The 16,296-nt window shown below is 51.4% G+C and overlaps 1 protein-coding gene across 4 annotated transcripts in view; it reads right to left on the bottom strand.

The window, feature by feature from the left end:
* Positions 1-8,317: 8,317 nt before the first annotated feature.
* The window catches only part of RALY (RALY heterogeneous nuclear ribonucleoprotein), a 137,336-nt gene continuing 129,357 nt past the window's right edge, over positions 8,318-16,296 (bottom strand). For all 4 annotated transcript variants that reach the window (XM_064729754.1, XM_064729752.1, XM_064729755.1 and 1 more), the window contains 4 exons: positions 15,342-15,455; positions 13,721-13,866; positions 10,158-10,206; positions 8,318-9,933 (listed from right to left, as the gene is read on the bottom strand). In XM_064729754.1, coding sequence (XP_064585824.1) covers positions 10,162-10,206; positions 13,721-13,866; positions 15,342-15,455 — 305 coding nt within the window. In that variant the 3' untranslated portion in view covers positions 8,318-9,933; positions 10,158-10,161. The remainder of the gene's footprint in view (positions 9,934-10,157; positions 10,207-13,720; positions 13,867-15,341; positions 15,456-16,296) is intronic.

Genomic DNA, 16,296 nt, shown 5'->3' with positions numbered 1-16,296 from the left:
CGCTGTAAGGTGAAAAAAAATCAAGGTTTTATGGTTGGTTTCTTTAAAAGCATTTTGAATTTCAAGTGAGCTATAACAATGTTGGATGTATCTTAAAGTGAATAAAGCCAGGATCAGTGCCTCTTGTAACATGATTGTTGTATTCTTGTTTCTTCCTCTAGCAAAGAGTCTCCTGTTGGGAGTTAAACCTTGCAGAAGTGAGAGTTGCCTTTTTGTTTTGGTGACTTGCTGGTGGGGCACCCTGAAATAGCTGAAGAGCAATGATACTTTGTTTTTAAATGTTTGTTTTTCCCTGGGTCAAATACCTTTAACATACTTTAAAAAAATACAGTGTGGCCTTGAGCTGCTGCTGTATTTCAGTGCTTTAAATGAAAAGTTTGATTTAGTGAATTAGGATCAAAAAGATCCAAGTTAATAAAAGACTAAATCATTGTTCCAACCTCTCAGCTGTGAGCTCTGGCTTGCAGGAGAGTTTCAGAGGTGTGTTTTGTAGATGTGCTTTGAGTCTGTGCATGAAACCCTGAGGGCTTTTAATGACTGATATTTGAGTGCAGCATCTTGAGCTGTAGGCTCAGATCCTGCTGTGGGATAACAATAACCTCACTAATGCAGGAAATGCCTGTCTAGGAGCAGATATCAGTTGGGGCTTATTTTTGTTTAAGGAAAAACTTCACAGTACATTCAAATAATGTTGTATGAACACAAATGCCTCATGCTGCTTGTGAGGCTGATGAGAGCTTGAAGTGCAGTTGTGGTCAGAGGAAAAAAAGTTTTTACTTGAGCTGGCTGTGAGAAAGCAGCTTAGAGATGGAGTTCTTCACAGAGCAGCTGGGGTTCCCTGTGTCTGTGTGCAGATACATTTTTGGTGACAGGGCTGGTTTTGTCCATGGTTTTTTCTCTCTGAGCTGAAAATTGGCTGTGTGGAGGTGTGGGAGCCAGATTTTAGGTACTGAACAACAGCTGGGCTGCTCCTCTCCACGGTCTTGCCATACCCAGTTCTCCACCTGATCCAAGTAACCTGAGCATGCAGGGCTGTTCCATCCCAGCAGTGAAGATGAAACTTTCAGCCCAGCCCATCCAAGAGAAACTCATCTGAGATTTGTCCCTGGAGGGGCTGGGAGAACAGAATTGCTGTTGTGGTCATCAGCCTGAGCTTCCCTGATGCCTTGGAAGAACAAATCTCTTTATCCCCTTTACTTCTGCCAGGATGTGCTTTTATCTCCTCTGTCACGTGGTGGCAGCTCAAGGGGTTGGGGACCTTGCTCATGTCCCTGAAGTGAGCAGGGAAATGGGAACATCTCATCCCCTAATGGAGCACAAATCCAGGGGGATCAGCTGCCCTGGGGCTCTGTGCTTCTGTTCTGCTGGAATCACTGGTGGCTGCTATGAAAATCATGTGACAATAAACTCCATTGCTGAGCAAGAATTTCACCATTTTTGTAACCACAGCTGGTGTAAAGGAGCAGCATTTATGAGATGGCTCCACGGAGAGCTGGGAGGTCCTGGCTGGTGACAGTGTGACATTGTGCAGTGTGTCCTCCAGGTATGGCCACCACACCCCGAGATCTGGGGCAGCTTTCAGGGAGACTGGGGCACCTGGCGTTGTCAGCAAGGGGAGGAAAAAGCAGATTTTCAAAGCTGCTGCTACCAGGACAGGGTTTGTCACAAAGTGCAGGGGTGTTGAGCTTTGATCAGGGGAAAGGACCTGTGGTGGTGGCTGGGGGGGAGGCACAGGAATAGAAACAAGAAGTTGCTGAAAATCAAGAAAATGAGAAGTTGAGTGTGATGCTGACAGCTGAGAATCATTAGAATTTATCTGTTCATCTTCTAAATAACATTTCCCCAGCTCTCTGTTTTGCTCCTGTGCTCAGTTTTCCCCTAGAGAATTATTCCAGATTACTGGAATAGTATCCAAGAAGGTGAGAGGCCAGGCTGGGAGAAGAATTTGAGCACAGATGTTGAGCAGGAATCAGTGGCTGCACAAGAATGCAGCAGTTCAGATTCAGTCTGGATGGAGAGCAAACTGCAAAGCCTCTCCAGCTCCTAAAAGAATTGCTGGATTTTCTCTGAGTTGTTGCTGCTGTGCTGAAGCTCAGTGCCTTGTTGAGGAGCCAGGTCACAGGGGGATCAGGACAAGCCTGTGGAAAAGGTGAAAGGTGAAAACCTTTCCTGGATTTGGCAGCAGTGCCAGCAGCCCCACGCTGGAGTCTGCAGGGGCTGCATCCCCTCAGTGTCCATGGGAGCCGCCAGGGCTGGGCTGCACCTGCCTGGCCCTGCCCTTGCTCTGCTCCCTGCATTTGCAGCACAGCTGGCAGTGCACAGCTTGCTCTGCTGCCAGGGCTTTGTCCACTTTGGACAACTCCAATGGCTCCAGTTTGGGTTATTGTGGGTGAACAGTCAAATCCTATGGCAGAGAAGGGAGCACAGTTCCATGTGTCCTTTCCCTCAAATGCAGGAGCTGAAGGGGAGAAAGTTTGCTCTGATCAGTTGTTTAAATGATCCTGTGACTGGAGGAGGGAAAAGGCTTTTGGGAAGATGTTACCTGGCAATATCTTCCTTCTAAAGTGAAACAGCTTTTTCTCCTAAAGAGAAGCGAGTTCAGCGGCTGGTGCTGATCCTTAACACAGATTATTAACACACAGTATCTCACCTGGACAAGCCTCTGCTTTGAGGGGACCTCACCTGGCTTCAGACCCTGGGCTAACAACTTTGGTGTTTGCAGCTCTTTCATTTTCTTAGCTTTTTTAGTCATTATTTTAGCTCTTGCATTATTTTATCTATTTCAGTGATAAAGACAGGGCAGTGCCATCATTCAGCCAGTCTTTAGTTTCTAGGAAAAGCCTGAAGTGCTTTTCCTGTAGGTATTTCACCATATGTGAATATAGATAAGCTCTGCATAAACATTCAGAGGCATCACAGCATAACCCTTACACTGTTACATATCCTTGATACAGAATGGCTGTCAGTCTGTCCCCAGCCCAAGGCAGCAGTTCTTTATACAGAAGGAGAAATTCCAGCTGGCCCTGGAAATGAGTTGCTGCCCAGCAAACCTAAGGAACTCAAGGATTTTCCTCACCAGAAGAAAAATACTTCCTCACTTCCCCTGCTCTTGTCTGTATGCACAGGCTCAGTCCTTGCTGTTCATCCTTTTTTCCTTTTGGCATATTGCAAAATTCTGGAATAAAGCAGTCACCGCTTTACCTCTGTGTTGGGAAGCATTTTTCTGCTCAGAACCCACCAGAAATTTGTGGTACCTCTGTCCCTCCCTCTCCAGCCCACTGCATCCCCCACAGGGGTCTCTGGGCTCACAGAAATTCTGCTTCTTCTAACACAAGCAGCATCCATAATTTTCCATTCCATAGTAAAGCAAATCACTTTTTAAATCCATTGTTTCTTCCCCCAGGCCTGCTTTGGGTAATTATCCCATAATTTGGTGTATTTCTTTCTCCAGTGTGGAGCCCTGCACTGGGGGGAGCAGGGCTGTGGGAGCAGTTTGTGCCCTGGTTGTCACCAGTGGCACGTGCTTTATTACAGGGAGGAACTCTAGATGGGATTCATTGTGAAAATAAGGCACAGAAGGCCAATAAAAAATAAATGTTCAGTTACATTTTTCGTTTTGTGGACTGAAATGTCTCTATGCTGGTCATGGCCCTCAGAACCTGCTGCAGGCCCTGTGCTGTGTTTTTGTTCAGCACCAAAATTGCCTCTTTTCCACCAAGGCTGTGGAAAAATAAGTTCTGAGAGATGTGAGCTCATCTGAAATGAAGCTTAAAACATTTTTCTTTGCTGCCTTGTCCCCACCCTCCCTGACACCCTCAGACGAGAGGGAGGAGTGGTTGCTTGCTTTATTCTTCTGAAGGAGCTGTCTGGGGTTCTCCTGATGTGGTGATTTGGGCTCGAGGTGTGGGTGTTGAGGCTCCCTGGTGGTGGGAAAGCTTGGGGCTGCCTGTGGAGTCTCGAATACTGCACGCATGGCAGTTTGGTTTTAATCCCAGACCTTCTCCACTTGCCCAAAATTCAATTAAACAATGTGCTGAAGCACATTGTTTCCCTCTACTCTTTGTTCTGGATGAGGGAAGTGGCCTTTATTTAAATCCTGCCCCTGGCCAAGACCATCCCTGGATTTGAGGAAGGTGGGATGTGCTGGGGCTGGAGCCTCTCTGGAGGTGCTGTGGGCACCGAGGCCCCTCCTGAGCTGCCCCAAAGCCCCTCAGGGGCTGCTCTGGCCTGTGGGGACAGCAGGGAGGCCAAGCTGGGCACAGGCTGGGGCTGTCCCAGACCTGCTCTGCTCACCCAGCTCTGAGCAGACCCACGAGTGCTGGGCTCTGCACCCTGTGCCCGGGCCAGCCTGGCAGAGGCAACAATTCCCTGCCAGGGAGGGAATCTGGGCAAGGAAAGGTGCAGAGCTCGGGGCTCTCTTGCTGGACCAGTGCAGGGTGTCCATCCTGCCACATCCCCCTGTGCAGGACATTCCCAGTGTGGCCGAGTCCTTTGGCACCACTGTCGCCATCCCAGGCCTGGGCGGGTTTTCCGGCCAGAGGATGGAGAAGCTCCACCAGGAGCCTCTGGGGCTCTTGGCCACATCTCCACATGCAAAACTTTATTGACAATGATGCCTTGTGAAGGCTGCCCTAGAGCAGAGGCTGGACAGAGTTAAAGAATAAAGCAGGGATTTATTAAAAGGCCTCAATGGATCCACCTTGGGCAGCACAACACAAAATGGGCACCATATGCACAACCGCTCACGGCGTCTCTCACTGTGATCAGTTCTGCTCCATTTGCACCTTGCAGTTCATTGTCCCATTCCAGCTTTAGCCCAGGCAGTCCCACCCTGCTTGTTTTTCTCTCTCCAGCCCACGGTGTTTGTGCTCTTGGGCTGAGATTTGGATCATTTGTCCTTGGTGCCCAGCTGGAGCAGGAATCGTTTTGTCTCCCTGCTCTGTGCACAGAGCTCACCATCCCCTCATATGAAGCCCAGACCTACACACCAAAGCAGCTCAGAATGTGAAAAATATAAAAGCTAAAACCTGAGGCATCAAGAAGAGGGAATTGAAGCTCCTGCAGTTAACAAGAAGACAATACGGGAGGGATACAAGACACAGCAAGTGGCTCTCACAAATCCCCCAAAGGACAATCCTGTTACAACTGAAATGTTCCCCAGGTGCTGCACAGCCTGGAACTGTGATGTTCATCAAAGTCAATGGCAGTTAATAAAGTCAGTGGGGGTTTTGTTGCATCTCCTAACCCAGACAGAATGAACGATTGCAGGCATTTTGGCCCCAGTGGTTGTTTGTCCATGTCCAGAAGCAATGGAAGGAGCATTTGGGACTGGAGGAACCCTGCTCTGCTGCTCTAATCCTGTGCAGGCCAGCAAGGGGAAACCAGAGCACCAAAGCTTCCTGCACACCTGCTGGTGCCATGCCATGCCATGCCATGCCATGCCATGCCATTTAACCCACAGTGTCAGCAGCCTCAGACACTCCCATTCCTGCAGAGGTGCAGGCAAGGCAGCAGGGACAGACTCTGAGGGTGTTTCTAAGCAAGACCTTGCCACTGATGGGATGGGAGCAAACAGCAGCACAAGTGAGAAGCCAGGTGAGGTCCAGGACATTTGGGAATGGGACCTTCCCTCTGTGGGTGGTGGGGAAAATCTTTCACAAAAGTTTTATTTATTTTTTTTTCAAGCTCCAACCATGGCAGCTGTGTATGTTCAGTCGAGCTGCTCAGTTTATGTTGGTTAATTTCTTCAGAATATGCAGATGTTGAATTAATTGTTGCCTGTGGGGTTGTTCTGGAGAGAATGGAGTGGCCCAGCCCTTGTTCTCCCACATCCCAGCAGGGCAGGGACAATTTCCAGGGGGGGACACTGGACCATGGAAAAGGAGGTTGAGTGCAAAAAGGGTGGGAGCCTTTACATTCCTTCAAGAGCTAATGGGGTCTGACACATCTTTTTATGTCATGGATGTTTAGAGGGCCCTGGGGAGGACCACACCTCTGTCAGGCAGGACAGCCCTAAAGGGCCAGGAGCAGGCTGTGCCTCTGAGCCAGAGATGAGATGGGGAAGAAAAATGGCTTGGCTGAACTTCTGCTTGGAACTAAGGAGAAAAGAAGAATTTTTGACTTTTGGAAGAACAGGGAGGCAATTTAGAGCAACTACAAGGGTGTTGTGGGGTAATGCAGGGAGAAAATCACAAGGGGAAAAGCTCAACTTGAACTTATTTGGGTACTGCCATAGAAGACAATAAAAAATGTGGTTGTAAATACATCAGCAACAAGAGACTCTCCCTCCTGTATGGGATGTGGCTGGGGGCTGGTTTCTTTTCCCAGCTGTCAAGGGATAGCACAAGTGGAAATGGCCTCAGGTTGTGCCAGGGGAGGTTTAGGCTGGGTATTATGGAAAATGTCATTTTGTGGTGCTCAGGCATTGGAACAGCTGCCCAGGGCAGTGGTGGAGTCCCCATCCCTGAAGGGGTTTAAAAGAGGTGATGTGGCACCTGGGGACATTGGGATGGCCTTGGCAGAGCTGGGGAAGCTGGGCTGGGTGGCCTTGGAGAGCTTTTCCAGCCTAAATGGGTCTGAGGAAAACCTGCTCAGAGCAGGGGTGACCCCTCGGGGCGCCCATTGCTCTCCTGACAGAGCAGGGGAGCCAGCAGGGAGCTCTGCAGGGCCTTCATGGCCACAGGGTGATGGAGGGGCGGGGGTGTCCCTTTTTCCCCCATTGCCCCCTCAGCTGGGCTCTCTCAGACATCACTGAACACCAAACCCAGAACTCCTTTCCTTGGTGCCCCACCTACAGCCAAGGGAGAGTGAACAACCCTGCAGGGCCTGCTCAGAGCTCCCCAAGTCCCAAAGTAATGAACACAATCCGAGCAGCTCTTTGCTGTCTGTGCTCCAAGGCTGAGCTGCAGTGAGCCCTGAGGCCCTGCAGCCCTCACAGGTGGGCACATGGCTCAGCAGACTGAAGGTTGGGCTGATTCCCACCTTCTGACAGCCAGTTTGGCTTGGTTTTGGGGCTTTTTTCCCCCTGGTGCTGTTCCTCCTTCCAGCCACAAAGACACCCAGCCATCAGCCTGACGCTGCTGCTGTTATGAGTAGAACAGCTGCCCATTTTTTCAAAAGGTTGAAGAGTTCACAGGTTGGGCCAGTTGCTGCCAGGGTGGAGTTCTGTTTGCTGTTTGTTGTTGTAACCACCTGTTGTTTTCGTTACCTACCTGTCATTGATGGTTAGGAATTCTCCCTTAGTTGAGTGACACTCTGCTGCTTCCCAGAGGATGGCACCCAGTGGAGAGGAGGGGACAGTGAAGTTGGCATGCAAATGACCTCAGAGCCAGCATGCAAACGAGGAAGCCCCTCACCAAACCTAGCAAAAACCCCTAAAACAACGAGCCAACACAAAATTGATAAATCAAATTGATGTCTAGACGTGAGGAACAGAATCCAGAGTTCGCCAAGGCCTTTTTACCCCTCACTCTAACCTAAAAGATGTCGGCTGGAAAGAGGACCTCAAATGTCAAACCAGAAAGCAGGAAATCTCCTGGTGCTCTCGTGAGGATGGAAGTCCCAGCTCTGCCTGCAGACCAGTACACAAAGCTGCACTTTTTCTTCTCCTCCATCCCACTCCTGGGAGCAGCGGCAGCAGCGCTGTGAGCACGACCTGTTGATTCTTTCCACGCGAGCTGATTTTCAATAAAGGCATTAAAAAGGAGAAACATCTCCTGCCCGTGTTTATTTCACTGCTGTGTCCCCTTGGAGGGAACTGCTGGCAGGACAGACGGACAGGTGGGTGTTCAAACATTTCACCAGAAACTCACCAGTTTTGCTCTCCAGGGCTGGATGGTGGCTCAGCCACAAGGAACCCATCCAGGTTGGATGGACTTTGGAGAAACCTGGTCCAGTGGAAGGTCCCCAGGAGATCATCTCTAAGGTCCTTTCCAACCCAACCATTCGGGGTCACTGGTCCCTCCTGACACGCTCTGGTGTCACCCAGAGCAACACCTGCTTAAGGAGCAGTTTTTAGCATTGCTGGCTTGTGCAGCCTGGCACAGCAGCCAGACTTTCCCAGGCTGTTATGAGCTGGACCAGTGAAAAATCCAGAGATTAAAGGCTTGGACTTGGCCCCTGCTCTCCTGCATCAAAGAAGTTCCCAAGTCTCCAGGGAAAATCCCAGAACTCCTGTGAACACAGATGTTTTGCTCAGCCTAGTGGGATATACCTTGGGCAAGGGAAAGTAAATCCTGCAGGCAGAGCTGAGGCTTGGAAAGGGAAAAAAGACAGAACAAGTGTGTGTGTATGGCAGAGAGAAGACAGGAGAAGCAAATTAGATTTCTTTTTTTTATTATACAGGATTGTATGTACAAGGTCACCTCTCCCAAACAGCAGCAGCACAGTCAGTTCACAGCCAAACCTGCAGCTCATCTCTCCAGGCCTGGAGAACAGCTCAGGACAACTCAGTGCAGACCTTGCACAGGAACTGGGCCAGGGCAGGGCAAGCACGGGGCTCCCTCCAACCCCTCCTCAAGCAGCCCAAACGAAGAAATGCAAAGAAAACTTTGTGCTTCAAGAGCCATGCGTGCTCCAGGATGGCCCCAGGGGCAGGGCAGTGTCACTCCTGGAGCTGCTTCCCCTTCACCCTTCCAAGAGATGCTGTGGATGAGGTCGGAGCACTCAGGACCCCCCAGGTGTTGTGACTGGCCAGGGGGAAGGTGTGGACTCTGCTCTGGGTTCCAAGCACTGCTGTGTGTGGGGGATCTGGAGGGGAAGGGGCAGGCAGGACACACCAGGTGTGAGGGGTAAAGTGCTGTGTGAGGTTCAGCCCCCGGGAAAACGGGAGGAGCCCAGGAAGGACAAAGAGGAAAGAAAAACGGGAGCTCAGGAAGGACAAAGGAGGAGAGAATGGCTGAGGCCTCTGGGGTCCCAGGAGGAGCCCTCTGCTCCCAGCACGGGGCAGGGCACAGCAGCAGCTGGGAGCTGGGAGCAGGGGAGGTGCTGCACAGGCACAGCCACAGTGCCCAGGGCATTCATTCCCTGACCCAGCCTCGGGCACGCTGTCACTATGGAGCTCAGGCAGGAGCAGAGGGGTCACAGCACGCTCCTGATGTGCCCTGACTGCAGCAGGAGGAGGTGTGGGCAGCCAGGGAGGGTCACTGGCTCCAGGCTGTAGGAGTTGGGTGCTCCACATCCCTTCCAGGAGCAGCTGGTCCAAGGAAAGGGTCTCATCCCCGCCCCTCACTCTGCAGAGGGTTGCTCAGCCCTGACACGGTGGAGAATGAGGACACCAAAGCACTCAGGGTGGTGTTTGCTTGCTCTCTCCTGCTTGGGATCACTTGATTTCCTGCAGCTTCCTCTCCCCTTCCCTCCTCAAGCAGCTTCCCAGAGCACAGCAGCTGCCCCAGCAGCGACTCCTTTGCACCGGGAGGTGACTGTGGACACACAGCAGCTCATGGGGCACAGAGAGTGGCAGGAGGTGGCTGAGCTGGAGGACAGCTCTCACCACAGCCTCTGATCAACAGCACCTTCAGCACAAGAACACAAACTGTCCAGACTGAGACACTGCTCTTCCCTCAGTTAGGAAATGCTCTGGCTCTCACCTCACACAGGAAAATGTCTTTATTGGGCTGGGCTGAGCTGTCTCTGCCCTCCTGCAAGCAGCTCTACAACACTGCCTGGGGACACTCCTGCTCTCTGTGGTGGCTCTGGGCTGTGCAGAGCTCCTCTGCTGCCTGCAGAGCTCCAAATCCATGGCAGGGGTGGTGGGGATCTGCTGGGAGGATGAGTTTTCTTTGCCTTTGCTTTACAGATGGATGGAAGATGTCGGGCCATGTTTCTCCTTTGAATGCCAGGTAGAGATGACAGCAGCACTTCCATTCAGCTTGCCTTGCTCAACGTGCCAGGACAGGGTTCAGCCTCGTGCTTTCCTCACTCTGTTGCTCACAGCTGCAAGGAGAGAAGGGGGAGCTACAGCACTGTCCTTGAACCCCAGAGATTTGTCACTCAGGAAAGGGGGTGAAGGGCTGGCCAGTGGCCCAGCTGAGCAGCCAAGCTCCATGCTAGGAAAACACAGAGGATCAGTGGGAAAGAGCCTCTCCTGAAGCAGCAACCCCCAGGCCCAAGGGGCACAGAGGGAGAGCTCTGGCTCCATCAGCAGCACGGGGCTGTACCTGGTTACTGTAGCCTGGCATCCTCCACGTCTGTGTAATGGCTGTTCTCCTGCAGGGAAAAGGGAACCACAAACAGTGAATCACCCTGGGTCCCTCCTGCCCTGCCTGGGACACCTCCCATGTGGGCACCAGCTGGTCCCTGCTGTGGGACAGCAGTGCCAGTGTGCTCAGTGTGATGGACGAGCTACAGAACACACCTGGTATGGACATCTGGCAAAAACACCAACTTCCCCTGGCTCCTGATGCTGAAATGGCTCTGCCAAACAGCCCTGGGGTGTGCAATCCCCTCCAGGGCTTGGAAGTAACAGAATCACAGAATCATTCAGATTGGAAAAGACTTCCAGGATCATCAAGTCCAACATTAACCCAGCACATCCATGTTCACTTCCCAGCTGTTCCAATGCCTGACCACCCTTTCAGTGAAGAAATTTCCCTGATCTCCAATCTAAACCTCCCCCGGCACAGTTTGAGGCCATTTCCTCTCACCGTGTTTCTGTTCCCTGGAACTGCCCAGTGCTGCCAAGGTGCCTCAGTCCATGAAGGCAAATCTGTGTCCTGATTCTGCTGCTGAGCACAGGAACTGGTCCCAGTTTGCAGCAGAACTCATCATCCAGAATGGTAACACTCATCCAGCACTCCAAAGGCAACAATAATGACCTTTACAATAATAATGGGGCTGAACTGCTCCCCAAGCAGGGCTTTGGAAAGCACAGCATGTGTTTGGACTGCCCTGATGGTCTTGGAAGTGTTTTCCAGCCTTTATGGTTCTCAGTGGAATTTGCTCCTGGAGCTGCTGAGCAGAGCAGCAGCACTGGGGAGTGAATGGGTGCTCACAGTGGTGTTTAACCTCCTGCACAGGGTGGGCATTTCAGGGATGGAAATGGATGCAGGAGCTCTCTGCAGGGACACAAGGGGCTAGAGGGGAAGGAAAGGGAACAGGCTCTCCCTGAGAGCCAGGGGAGGTGGCCTTGCTCAGGGTGCCTTGGGATGAATGGGCTGGGATCCTCCTCCTGTGGGGGAGGACCAGGGTGACACCCAGCTGTGACACCGTGGCAGGCACCCCCTGCACACCACTGGGGCACAGACCCCTGGGGAACCTGCACCCCTGGCACTGGGGAAGGGGCAGGGCTGGAGCAAGAAACAAAGGCTTTGGGACAGCATCCAGAGTAAGCTCTGCCCCAGCTGAGCAGGGGAGGCTTTGTTCTGGTTCCTGATGGCCAAGAACACCTGGTCAGGGATGTGAAGGTGGAGAGAAGCCTTGGCTGCAGAGCCATGGGACTGTGAACCTGAGTACCCCAGAGAAGTGACCAACACCAACAGCAGGATCAGACCCCTGAACCTGAGAGAGCAGATTTGGGGCTGTTCAGGGATCTGCTTGGTAAAATCCCATGTGAGATGTCTCTGGAGGCCAAGGAGGCCAGGACATCCAGATCCCTCTGGTGTGAGACTTTCAGGGGGCACCCAGCACCAACCCCAAAAAATGTTTAGATGCAGACTGGGCAGATAAGTGACCAAAACTGCAGGAAATCAGAAGAAAATCTGACTGCAAATCAATCACAGTGTGTTGTAAATACCTGAACACATCAGGAGTCCTTCAGCTTTCCCTCCAGAGCAGCTATCTATGAGCAGGGATCTCCCCTTGAGCAGGGCCATCCCCCAAGACACCCCTCAGCTGACACCAGGCATTGATGGGCTGGCAGGTGACATTTTTTGCACATGTAATACATTTAATACACAATAATCTTTGTATCCCCTACTAAGTGTAGTAAATAGTACTGACCACCAATCCAGCTGCACTTACTCTGAATTTTCCATACCCAAATTTATGGCTCAGAACCCAATAAACTCCCTCAGCTCTGAGTGACCTCTGGCTCTTCTCCTGCCACCCCCCTGCCCCTCAGAGCCAAAGGGATTTTAGGGACCCCATGTGGGTGCCATGTCCATGGTGACAGCCACACTGGGGTGTGGGTTAAAGGAGTAACTCCAGGAACTGCTCAGTGCTGTGAGCTGTGCTGAGCTCCCTGCACACACTGCCCTGACCATCCACAGCACTCAGGAGCCTGTCTGAGGCTGGCAGTGGAACATTTCTGGTGTTGATGCCACATCAGGACCAGGGAGTTCCAGAAAACAGAGATGTGAGCTGAAACATTCATCTTTTTCTTCTCCTCTTAATGAGGACCAGCTCTTCCCAAACCACTGCCAGCAGATGTCCCTCCAGTGTTTTCTTACCCCTGCAAAGGCAGAGGAGTGCACATTTTTTGTTGACAGGCTGTGTGATTCTTTATCATCATTAACATCAGCAAGTTTCCCTCTAATGCCTACCATCTGTTTGCCCTGATGTAATTCAAGCCTGGCCTTCCTTTTCCTGACACAGCTTGTGCCTTTCTTCTTCCCAGTGCCTGGAGTGACCTCTCCCCTCCAGCCCTGGAACAGCTCAAGGACCCTGTTCAGAGCCCTCACCCAGTTGGGCAGGAGAGCCCAACCCAGCTGGGAGTGTTTGGAGCTGGAGCAGTTTAAGGCTGTGCAGTGTGAGCACCCAGGGATGGGGGGTGAGGAAGAGGAAGGCATGTTCAGCTTCATCCTCACTTCTGCTGCCACCAGTGCTGGGCTGGGGAGGGACTGGAGCTGTTCCTGGGGCCACTCAGGGCAGGTCATGTCCTTCTACCCTGCTGCCCTCAGCCTGGATCTGGAGCTGATCCTGTTCTCAGCAGGGTTTGGTTTGGGATAAATGACAGTGCTGCCAGTGTTACCACAGTGCCTGTTCTGTACCCAAACACTGGGCTCCCATCCAGATGCACAGTTTGTCACTGGGCTCACCAGGAACATCCCTGTTTAGGGAAGGACTAGGAGCAGGGGGCTGAGGTCAGACCTTGGCTTGTGCCATGGGACAAGTGCCTCTGAGAGGGACTTTGGACAAGGGCCTGGAGAGACAGGACAAGGGGAATGGCTTCATATTGCCAGGGCAGGGATGGATGGGATATTGGGAAGGAATTCCTCCCTGTGAGGGTGGGCAGGCCCTGGCACAGGGTGCCCAAAGCAGCTGTGGCTGCCCCTGGATCCCTGGCAGTGCCCAAGGCCAGGCTGGACAGGGCTTGGAGCAGTGTGGGACAGAGGAAGGTGTCCCTGCCATAGCAGGGGTGGAATAAGAAGTTCTCCAAGATTGCTTCCAAGCCAAACCCTCCTGTTACTCCGTGAATGTCTGGTCAGCTGCAAGGGCACTGCAAATGCAGCTCATCTAACCCAGCCTGTCCTTGTGGTGTGTTTAAATCCAGCTAAGAATCACTTGGGAGCAGAGTGGATTGGTTTAAACCACTCCTAGCTGTGAAATCAAGGATAAATGTCTGAATTTCAAGAGCCAACCATGTTTCTTCAGCACCTCCACATGTGTTTGCAAGGGCAGTGCTTCTGCAGGCTTGGAAGAACAACCTGGGACAACAATCAGATTTAAATACTGCAATTTCTTTGGAGGATGGAAAAACCACTTTTCCTGTGGATGTGGCAAGTTCCAATAAAGCTGTGTCCCCCTCCTTTGCTGCAGGGATGCAATGCCCAAGCTCCCTTACCAGTTCATCTTCACACTCCTCCCGTGCCAGCCCTTCCTCCTCGCCCTCGTCCCCGTTGAGCGGCTCCTCCGCGGTGGCCTCGGCCTCGGAGGCCGTGTCCTCCTGGGACACCTCGCTCTTGCTGCTCTCCACCTTCTTGCGGGCCTCTGTGGGGACAATGGCCCCGTCAGGGATGGGGAATGGGGACAGCCTGACCCTGGGCCAGGGATGGGGAATGGGGACAGCCTGACCCTGGGCCAGGGATGGGGAATGGGGACAGACTGACCTTGGGCCAGGGATGGGGAATGGGGACAGACTGACCCTGGGCCAGGGATGGGGAATGGGGACAATGACCTGGCCAGGGATGGGGAATGGGGACAGACTGACCTTTGGGCCAGGGATGGGGAATGGGGACAGACTGACCCTTGGGCCAGGGATGGGAATGGGAACAATGACCCTGCAGGATGGGGAATGGGGAAACAGACTGACCCTGGGCCAGGGATGGGGAATGGGGAAACAGACTGACCCTGGGCCAGGGATGGAGAATGGGGACAGCCTGACCCTGGGCCAGGGATGGGGACAGGGACACAGACTGACCCTGGGCCAGGGAATGGGAAATGGGACAGACTGACCTGGCCAGAGGAATGGGACAGGCCAGGATGGGAATGGGCACAGACTGACCCGGCTTGATGGGAATGGGAAGCGACGGGCCAGGATGGCACAAGGGCACAGCCTGAACCCCAAAATCAGGCTGGATGGAGCGACAGACTGACACGATAGGGAGTGGAACAGGGACACAGGCTGACCTCAGGGCAGAGAACCCCACATCCATTGGGATGGGGGGAAATAATAATGGTGGGAATGCTTCCTGCCATGGGGAGTTCTGCTGATTTTGAGGAGAAAGCCTGGGACACCATGGAGAGGGCAGAGAAGGTTCTAGATCCCCCAGCAGGATGGTGGGAGCCAGGAATAGGGATAGGGATAGAGACAAGGATAGGATAGGGGAGATAGGAATAGGGATAGGGATGGGGATAAGAATACGATAGGGATTGGGATAGGGGTAGAAATATGGATGGGACAGTGATAGGAAAAGGGATAGGAAAGGGTAAGATAGGATATGGTAGGAAGATAGAATGGAAAGGCAAGGATAAATAGAAAAGGATAGGAAAGAATAGGAAAGGAAAGAAAGGAAATGAAAGGAAAGAGGAAAGGAAAGGAAGAAAGGAAGGAAAGGAAAGGAAAGGAAAGGAAAGGAAAGGAAAGGAAAGGAAAGGAAAGGAAAGGAAAGGAAAGGAAAGGAAAGGAAAGGAAAGGAAAGGAAAGGAAAGGAAAGGAAAGGAAAGGAAAGGAAAGGAAAGGAAAGGAAAGGAAAGGAAAGGAAAGGAAAATTATAGCATATGAAGAGTAAAACAGAATAGTAGAACAAAAAAGCAAACTAAAAAAATACAAGCTAAAAAAAAAAGGACACAAGAAAAAAAAATCTCATCATTTTAAACCCCAACTCTGCAATTTCAGGAATTTTGGTGTGTAATTTTGGCCTGTGATTCTACCCTGGAACCTGGGGGTTGACACTTCCCTGTCAGAGCCTGGAGGAATGCGTGATGCCCAAGGCCAGCCCCGAGGCATCCCCGCCCCCACTGACCTGCAGAGAGCTTCTGCTCCTCAGCAATCTGCTCCAGCCGGCCCAGGAGAGCGTCGATGTTGGATTTGATCTGTGTCAGCTCCGTTTTGATTGTCTGCAGCTCGCTGCTCTTCACTGGGGGGAGGAAGGAAGGACAGGAAGGCACTCAGCACCCTGCAGAGCAAGCCCACCCCACACCCTGCCCAGGGCAGCTCCCTCAGCAGGCAGGACAAACAGGGAAAAGCCCACGCTGGGAACTGGCAGGGAAGCTGCTCCCAAAAGAGCCTGGGGTGCTGTGTCCAAGCAGGCTGCAGAGCCTGACCCCAAGCTGTACCTGCACCATAGCTCCTCCAGAACTTTACACTAATGTTTACACTAAAATTTTTGAAAGCAAATCAAATCATATCAAATTGGATCCTTTACCTTCCCGAAACACCCCTGGAACCCCAAGGAGAAGAGCTCCTGCGTTCTGAGAAATTGGATTTTTACGTCAATTTTAAATACATGGGAAGAAATCAGTCTAAAACTTTAAAAAACATTTCTCTCTATCACCCTGTGAATAAGAATCAAACCTTTCAGTACAATTACACTTCTAGCAGCCTTTCTAAATCCAGTAACACAGCTGCCATCAGGGATGTTTTTAGTTTATAAAGCCTGAGCTTTCTAATGGCTGGAGTCGAATATATAAGCACTTGTACCCCACAATAAATTCGGATTCTTTGACCAGTGTGAAAAATGCATATTTTATGACTGGCTTTTTGCAAATACTAAAATTAATATTATATGTGTTATGTTAGAAAGTAATGCTGTAATAATTTTCTTAAGTCATGTGTTAAATATAATTTTACGTTATAAGTTATAACATAAGGTTAAAATAGAAACTATGCTATGTAGGATACTTTTTTCCCTAAAGAAAGGACTCTCACTGAGATAGCAGCCACAGGACACCTAAATCTTTCAGAGAAAAAGAATTTAT

This window comes from Zonotrichia leucophrys, chromosome 20 (genome assembly GCF_028769735.1).
Source record: "Zonotrichia leucophrys gambelii isolate GWCS_2022_RI chromosome 20, RI_Zleu_2.0, whole genome shotgun sequence".
In the NCBI taxonomy this organism is placed as follows: domain Eukaryota; kingdom Metazoa; phylum Chordata; class Aves; order Passeriformes; family Passerellidae; genus Zonotrichia; species Zonotrichia leucophrys.
Note: the sequence above shows the minus strand (reverse complement) of the source record. Positions and strands in the feature narration are given on the sequence as shown.